The 8,710-nt window shown below is 49.3% G+C and overlaps 1 protein-coding gene across 4 annotated transcripts in view; it reads right to left on the bottom strand.

Annotated features, from left to right (window-relative positions):
• Positions 1-8,710, bottom strand: part of CHCHD6 (coiled-coil-helix-coiled-coil-helix domain containing 6) — a 251,749-nt gene that overhangs the window by 94,154 nt on the left and 148,885 nt on the right. Inside the window, exon 6 of one of the 4 annotated variants that reach the window (XM_040463275.1) lies at positions 2,698-2,847. The exons of the other annotated variants lie outside the window; for them this stretch is intronic. Within the exon in view, the coding sequence (XP_040319209.1) occupies positions 2,737-2,847 (111 nt within the window). The 3' untranslated portion in view covers positions 2,698-2,736. Of the gene's footprint in view, positions 1-2,697; positions 2,848-8,710 lie in introns of those variants that run through there. 4 annotated transcript variants of the gene reach the window in all.

Below are 8,710 nucleotides of genomic sequence, written 5' to 3'. Positions count from 1 at the left end.
GTGTGTGTGTGTGTGTGTGTGTGTGTGTGTGTGTGTGTGTGTGTGTGAAATCTATTCTGGCATCCTCTGCCCTTCAATTGGTATATTTAAACTGTTTACCTTTAAGGTTATTATTGCCACATGAAAGCTTAGGTCTACTGAAACTTTAAGTAGTGCTACTTATGACTACTTAAAGCTTAAGTAATTGCCATGTTAAAGCTTAAGTCACTGCATTATGTTTTCTGATTGTCCACTGTTTCTCATTCTCCATTCTTTTCTTGCCTCCCTATGGGTTAAACATTTCATAGGATTCCATGTTGATTTACTAATAGTGCTTTTGAGTATATTGCTTCCTAAAATTCCCTTAGTGGTTACACTGAGCATTATAATGTACACATGTAACTTGCCATAATCTACAGGTATCAATGCTCTACAATTTACAATATGGCATGGAAGCCATATTTCTTCTACATACATTTGCCTCACATCAGATGGTGTTAATTTTTTGTTTCGACCATCAAATGTGATTTTAAAAACTCACGAGAAGGATAATCTACTGTATTTATCCATAGTTTTGTTTTTTCCATTGTTAGTTCTTTCTTCTTTATGTTCCAAGATTATTTCTTTTATCATTTTATTTCTGTTTGAAGAACTTACTTTAGCCATTCTTTATTTTTAAGATTTTTAGGCAATCTCTACACCCAACATGGGGTTTGAACTCACAACCCTGAGACCAAGGGTTGCACACTCTGCCAATTGAGCCAGCCAAGAGCCCGAATTTAGCCATTCTTTATGGGTAGATTGGCTGGCAACAAATTCTCTTGGTTTTCTGTAATCTGAGAATGTCTTTATTTTCTCTTCATTCTAAAGGATAGTTTTTCCAGGTATAGAAATCATGGTTATGAATTTTTTTCTTTCAGTACTTGAAAAATATGCCACTTCCTTCTGGCTTCATAGCTTTAAATGAGACTCCACTGTCATTCAAACTGGTGTTACCTTGTTAAGGAATACATTGGTTTTCTCTGATTGCTTTCAAGATTCTTCTGTCCTCACTTTTTACAAGTTTCATCATTATGGCTCTAGGTGTGTATTTCTTTAGATTTGTCTTCTTTGGAATTTGCTCAGCTTCTTGAATCAGAGCCTTTATTGTGCTATTCTGGTCTGCTTGCTTCATCAGAGGCCACAGGGGCTCTCACTGATCCCTGTTGGTGTTGCCTATGGGGGCAGAAAGTGCCTCTCCCAGGCTGTGGGGACAAAGAGTACTTCCTCGCCACCCACTTGTTGACATTCCTGGCCTAAGGAAGGAAGTACCTTATTTCCTCACCAGCCAGGGATCTGTCCTGCCAGCGTCAGGCCTCTCAGTGTCTCCAGGTGGTGGAAGAAAGTCTCTGACCTACAGTACACAAGGACCACTGCTCCAGTAACTTGTGGCAGGATGTCCCCTGCTGGTGCCAGCAGGCTGCCACCTCTCTAGGTGGGAGAAAGGATTCTCTGGTCCACAGGACAAAGAATGCTTCCCATGACTTCCTAGCAACCTGGCATCTCCAGGTAGGGGAAAGGAGATTTTGACTGACTGGACAAAGAGTGCTCCCAGTCTGGGCCACTTGTGGCAGGATGCCCCTGCTGGTGCTGTTGAACCACTGGGGTCTCTGGGTGGAAGAAGAGGGTCTCTGGCCCATAGGGAAGGAGAGTGCTTCCTGGGGCCACTCATCAGTGGTACTCCTGCTTGGTCTCCCTCGCTGAGGCCACTGGGCCTGCCCAGTATGGCTGACAGGACTCCCTACCAATCTGGTGAAAGGATAAGCCTACCTGGGCAGTTGTCTGCCACAGGTTAGGGGCTGAAGATACTGACCTTGGGTTGTTCTCTGTCACTGGGTGGGACAATCAGGGGACACCTAGGCTGCTGTGTTGACCCTCTACTCCAAGAGTCCCTAGCCAGTGTCCCTTCCTCTCCCTAGCTTTCAGACTTCTCCCATGGTTGCCTCTCCATTTATTTAAGAGTGCATAATTGTACCTAGTGAGAAGGAGCAAGGAGAAATGAGTCTAGCCACCTTGTCCACACTAGAAGTCCCCTCAAATTAACACTGTTCCTCTGTGTGGAGTGGCATCTACCTGATAGAAGGCCAGGCTCATTTATTTCTGTCGTTATTAATTTTTCACTCCATCTTTGTTTATGCAATTGTCAAAGAAGCAACACACTACTATGGTTCACAAGTCGACTATACATAAAAGGCACATTCGGAGATGTCACATCCCCTTCCGTCTTCTCGGCCCATTTCCATTCACCCGCTATGGGTAACGATCTCATTATTTTCTGATTTACTCTTCCGGAGTTTCTTTTTGAAAACTAAGGAGATTCAGGGGCACCTGGGGGGCTCAGTCAGGTCAGCATCTGACTCTTGGTTTCTGCTCAGGTCATGATCTCATGGTTCGTGAGTTTGAGCCCTACATTGAGCTCTGCACTGACAGCAAGTATGAAGCCTGCTTGGGATTCTCTCTCTCCCTCTCTCTCTGTTCTTCCCCCACTCGTGCTTTCACTCTCTCTTTCAAAACAAACTTCAAAAAAAATTTTTTTAAAGAAAACTAAGAAAATTCATACATTTCTACCTCTTTTTCTTATTTAAGCAGAGGCTTGATTTTGGCCTCAGAATCCCAGTCAGCAGTTGACTGTTCTAGCCCAGGGACTTAAAATCTTCATCACGTGGATGCCCCTCCTATAAGAAGCCCTTCGGATGCCTCCCTGACTCCATGTACCCTTCACATTCCTCCGTTTGTTGATGCGTGGGTCTTTCCTTTTTTAAATTCTACTGATGCAGCTTTCCTCATAATCCTTACTCTCCCTTCAATCACAAACATATTGGAGTCAATCTAAAAGAAAACAGGGGTGTTTACCTTAATGGAATAAACGTATTCTGTCAGGGTTTGCTGTAAAATGAATTCCTGTGAAGCGAATCCCAGTTTCCAATGCATATTCCAGTACACTAGGGGGGACGTGGTCACAGGACATAATTAATACCATATTTAAAGGAGCTGCCTACATTTTTAAGATCACATATTCATAAGGGAAGCGCGATATTTTCAATAAAACACTGCTGACAAAACACAACATGTTAACAATTATACTTCACCACACTTTTTTAAATGTCACAAAATACAAATACCAGAAATGACAACACAACACTGTCACAGCTCTGGCAGACTAATCTGTTACCTCATACACAGTTCCCACGTACGGGCAAACATCCCGGGTCTTGGCAATTGAGCTCAGTTTCTTCTAACTAGACTCAGAAGCCTTCACACTAACTCTACTCCCAGATACCTCTGCTGTGGCTTCTGTATCACTTGAACCCACCAGGCCCCTTTCCAGGCACCTCCCACTCACAATGGCAGTTATGTGTGCTTCCGGATCCTGGGGTTGGTGAAAACTTGATGAGAAAGCAGGTTTCCCTCAGAGGTGGCTGGGAGCTCTCTTTCATTTGCTCGGGAGGCACACCGCAAACGTTTACTGAGCATCTACAAAGGAGCAGGCTGCATGGCCTAATCCTTCCAAGCACCCACACAGTGACTGACACAGAGTAGGTTATCCTGCAAGTACCATCAGTCTGGGTTAGGCAACGTCACCAGCTAAGAACCAACAACCGGGAGTGAACTAGCAGATTCTACGACATGTTCTATTTATTCTGCCCCTAGCTGGCGTTCTCCTCAGATGCTACTAGCGTATCCAAAATATGTGCCGAGTCTGACCATTGTAACAGGAGACAATGAAACGACCTATATTCCTCCCGGGAGAAGAGCAGAAAGCGCAGAATCCTACAGGTTTGTGTGGTGAAATTATGGTGGTGAGACAGTGCGTGAATTCAAGCAAAATATGAAACGCTGTTTTTCGAAGACCTTTCATGAGCTGTTTAACATGGGTAAATAACATAACCGCCCTGTGCTTGAGTTCCAACTCCAGGACTTTAGGCTTCTAAGAACAACTGAAACACCTCTAAACTGATTTTGGTTCATTTAAAACTGCACAAGGCGTGATGCCATCAAGAGCCCTCACCTACAAGCCCTGGAGGTTCTAAATCCTATAAAATCTGGAATGCTTTCCCTGAGTCATCATTGGGGTTCTCAGTGTCCAAGGGGAGGGTCTGATGTCATTTTCAGACGCGGCAGGAGCCGTGCGCCTGCACCTTCCCCCGCAGGTGTTGAGGCCGCAGGTGCAGGTGTCGAGTGAAGAGCTGAGTTGCCAATGATGAGCAGGCCAGAAGCCCTTCCCTCGGAAGAGCCGGCTCCCTTGTGGGGAAGGGCCGTCAGGTTCCTCCAGGACCAGTGCTGGGGTGGGAGGGACTGTTCTACAGAGTACCCCTCTCCTCCCCCCTTTTGCCTGCTCTGGATTCTGGATATGGGTGTCGTGATGTGTGAATAAGAATCACTTCCTGGGGCGCCTGGGTGGTGCAGTCGGTTAAGCGTCCGACTTCAGCCAGGTCACAATCTCGCGGTCCGTGAGTTCGAGCCCCGCGTCACGCTCTGGGCTGATGGCTCAGAGCCTGGAGCCTGTTTCCGATTCTGTGTCTCCCTCTCTCTCTGCCCCTCCCTCATTCATGCTCTGTCTCTCTCTGTCCCAAAAATAAATAAACGTTGAAAAAAAATTTTTAAAAAAAGAATCACTTCCTGACCGGGAGCTCAAACGAGGGCAAGAGATAAGGCAATGCCGGGATGTGGTGGCCAGCACAGGAGCTGGGAAACACATAGCTCTGCCAAGAGGATCCAGAGAGGCTTCCTGGAGCAGGAAATGGTTGAGCTGCCTTCAGGGGATGGAGGAACTGATGAGATGAATACCGACCATAGTGGGGGAAGCACATTGCAGACAAGAACCAAGAAGGAGCGCCGGGTGTAGCCCAAAGCTCCTGCAGGCCAGTGCTGCCGGTGGGAGAGGAAGAGGTGGGGCTGCGGGAGCTGTGAGCAGAGGGCAGCTCAGGGCTGAGTGCCCAGGACCATGATGGTCAGTCTGTAAGGATGGTTAGGACCACATCTTGAGCAGGGGATTAGTAGGGTCAATTTGTGGCAATAAGAAGTCTAGACTATGGGGACTGCCACTAAAGGCAAGGAGAACTTCCAGGGTGACTGCTTTCGCAGGTAAGAGATGACAGGGCATTGGGGATGCAGAGGTCAGTTTTTAACTATTTAGGAAGCACAGGAATGGACTAAATGCGGAAAATACAGAGTCAGGGAGAATAAAGAGCCCAGCAGCCCTCGCATTTCCCAGCACAGGGGGCAGGTGGCTCACCGTGCACATCCAGGGGAAGCAGGAGGTTTGTGTAGAGATATGCACTCTGAGGGGGTGGGAAGCCCTTGATGTGGAAGTGTGGCCACAGGTGGCCTTGTGCAGCTCCCGGCATGCACGCCTGGCCCGTCCTGTACTGCTGGCACCCTGCACGAGCTCTCTGACCTTTGACTCTGTGAAGTTTTCCCTGCCAAATCCATGACCCACTTCTGTTCCTAAGGCTTCTCGCAGGTGCGGCAAGACAACGAGCACGCTCGCTGACCCTGAGGATGGGAACAAAGCTGCGGATAATCACCGCAGGTCATCAGCAAACCAGAGAGCTGCATTCCACAGGCTGCCTTGTGAGGGACGGGCCAGGGCAGCGGTGAGCTCCCGGACAAGCCCTTCCCAAGTACAGGACGTGGTAGAGAGGGCGGTCTGCAGAACAGGCACGGTGACCTGGTTGCTTCTGCCGGGCTACGGCCATTTCCATTTCTGAAACCACATCTTCCCGCCCTTCCAAAAGTTAAACAAATCCCAGCCTGAACAGTGGAGGCCGGACTAAAGATTCCAGAATGAGCCAGCCCTCAGTGTAAATCCCATCTCCACCATTTATGAGGTTGTGCAGCCCTGCACAGACTGCTTATAGTCCCTGAGGCCCTGAATCCTCACCTGTCCAGTGGGAATGACGGCGTCCACTCCATAAAGCCTCAAGTGAAAGGCCTGGTTCCTATGCACTCAACGAAGAGCTACGGATGGCACCTAAAAGCCGGTATAGCTGGTGGCGAGGCCACAGTCCTCTGGGAGAAGCCATCCCACCTGGGTGGTGATGGCTGCCAGGGACCACAGAGCCAGCAAAGCGGCATGGACAACCAGGGTCTTATCGCCGTGCTCCAGCCAGCCCCAGCCCTGCGGATTAGGTTCCTCTGGCTGACCAACCTGAACCAGTGCTCGGCCGAACTGCCATCTCACACCCCGAATCAATAGCACCAGGCAGGACAGGAGCCGAGTACGCGCGAGGTCTCTCCGACCTCAGACAATGAAGTCTTCCCTCCTCAGCACTCACTCTGCCAACACCACCAGAGATATCGGTGAGGCATGCAGTGAAAAATGGACTCAAAAGAAAGAACAGATGCAGCAAGGCAGGGACAGAAAGGGAAAAAGACAAACCTTGTACTTAACGCACTTGAGCAATCACCAGGTCTTGTTCAGGCGACACGGGGAGAGCAAGCAGGCCTGTGGCCGTGTACCAGCTTCAGCACGGTTTCTCATCCAGAGGAGATGACGGGGCTCGGGTAGCAGTCTCTGACAGCCTAAACACGCCGCAGCCTGAAAAGCTTTGCAACCCACAACGTTCCCTGTGTGGGGAACCAGCCAGTGGAGGTACACAGAGGGGATCATATGGCCATGGCTGTTTACAACCAGCTGCGTCCCAGTAAGCAAGAAGAACAGCCCCAGGATTAGAGACTTCTGTCACTCCTGCCCAGAAGGGAGAGGGAGAGCAGCCCCCGTCCAAACAAATACAACTTTAGAATGAAGGAGGAAAGGACCGAGCTGAGGACCGAGTGGGAGATTAGTAGCACCCCTCCTGAGGTGGGTCACCGCCTAGGGAAAGAGTCAGTGGTGATGGGGCAGCATCTGCGGTTGTTATCCGCTTGAGGGTGTCTCACTTGGTCCCTAGGTTTTAGAAGACAGGGATGAAAAACTGGGCTCTCCAAAGAAACAAGGTGCCGGGCCTAAGTCTAGCCCCCAGAGAGAAGGCACTGTGTGATCTCAGAGTTCCTAACGGCTCAAAAAGGGGAGGGTCTAAACATGGGAGCACCTGGGGCCCTCCCACCAGGAAGAAAGATTCTAATGAATTTCTGGCTCTTACCCAAAACCCTAAAACAGTGCTTCTCAAATGGAGGTCTAAGAATCACCTATGTGTGCTCCTTAATGTGCTGAAGCTGTGGGCCCCACCTGGGCCAGGCAGCCCCGCCTGGTCCAGGACTCCCCAGCAGAAATCTGTAATTGTCACCCTGGGTGACACTGAGGCCTACAAAGTTCCTCTACAATGGGGTCTCCCACCGCAGCACTGTCAGTGTGTTGGTGCCAGGTGATCACTTGTCATGGGGCCGTCCCAGGCACTGCACGGTGCTTAGCAGCATCCCAGCCATCTCCCCACTAATGCCAATAGCACCTTCCCCCGGTCCTGACAGGCAATATGTCTAGACATCACCAAATGTCCTCTGGAGGACAAAATCACCCCTGTCACAAACCACTGGTCTATAAAAAGAGGAGGCTAAAGAGGGATCGGAGTCTTTAAAAACTCATTTCTGAGAAACACAACCATGAATGATCTCAATAAAGGGGAAAGGGATTGACAGCTGCCCTCAGGCCAATGCACCTAAAGATCACGACACATCCCTTGCTCGCTGCTCCAAGGGGCATGTCAGATCTCCTGGGAGGGAGGGCAGTGCCTGGCTGGGGGCAGAGGGGCTTTCTGCCATGTGCATCTCGGCATGGGAGCCTTGAGAGCCTGTGACCTGTGGGGTCACCACATCTAGCAGGGCAGGGAGGGTGCAGAGCCCATGAGGAATAACTAAGGAACGGCCCAGCCTGTAAGAACGAGGTCAGGAAAGCTGAGGCCCAGGCAAGCTGAGCCGTTTGGAAAATGCTAAGGACAAAAAAGGGGCTTTTAAAATTGGATCAGGAGCGATAGGAACAAGAAGGGATAGGCCCATATTGGGGTGAAAGGTGTTCAGTTAACAGATGACGGAGAGAAAGAACTATAAACTCCCATTTTCTATCAAGGAGAACAATCTTCAGGCTGAAAAGGGTGAATCAAACACTGATATGAGGGAATTGAAACGCAAGACGGGGAAGAGATTGTGAGAGAACATCCAGTCACACTAAATGAATTCAAATCTCCTGATCCAGATGAATCACATCTCAGCTCTGAATTAACTTACAGAAGAGACATGCTCGTTGCTGGCAATCTCAAGAACTCAGAGAAAATGAGAAGATGCCCAAGACGAGACAATGTCCAATTTAGCAAAGAGGAGAAAAGGTGGATTTTTGAAAACTACAGATTGGTCAGCCAGACACAGATCCCTGAGAGAATTCTATAGTCTAAGTACTCAGAAATGGAAGTGGCAGACTCCAGAAGGAAGCCGAGGCTGGTGGGAAACAAGCCATCCAGACACACTTCCACGCTCTTGTCATAAAGTCATGGGGGGCACCGCCTAGAATGATGAAGACACCGCCTAGAGTTATGGGGACACTGCCCAGAGTGATAGGGACACTGCAAACAGTGATGGGGACACCGCCTACAGTGATGGGGACACTGCCCAGAGTGATGGAGACACCACCTACCGTGATGGGGACACCGCCTACAGTGATGGGGACACCACCCAGAGTGATGGGGATATCACCTACAGTGATGGAGACACCACCCAGAGTGATGGGGACACTGCCTACAGTGATGGGGACACCACCCAG

This window comes from Herpailurus yagouaroundi, unplaced genomic scaffold, assembly GCF_014898765.1.
Source record: "Herpailurus yagouaroundi ecotype Mexico unplaced genomic scaffold, PumYag 387, whole genome shotgun sequence".
In the NCBI taxonomy this organism is placed as follows: Eukaryota; Metazoa; Chordata; class Mammalia; order Carnivora; family Felidae; genus Herpailurus; species Herpailurus yagouaroundi.
The sequence above is the reverse complement of the archived record's forward strand: the minus strand, read 5'-3'. Positions and strand labels throughout refer to the sequence as shown.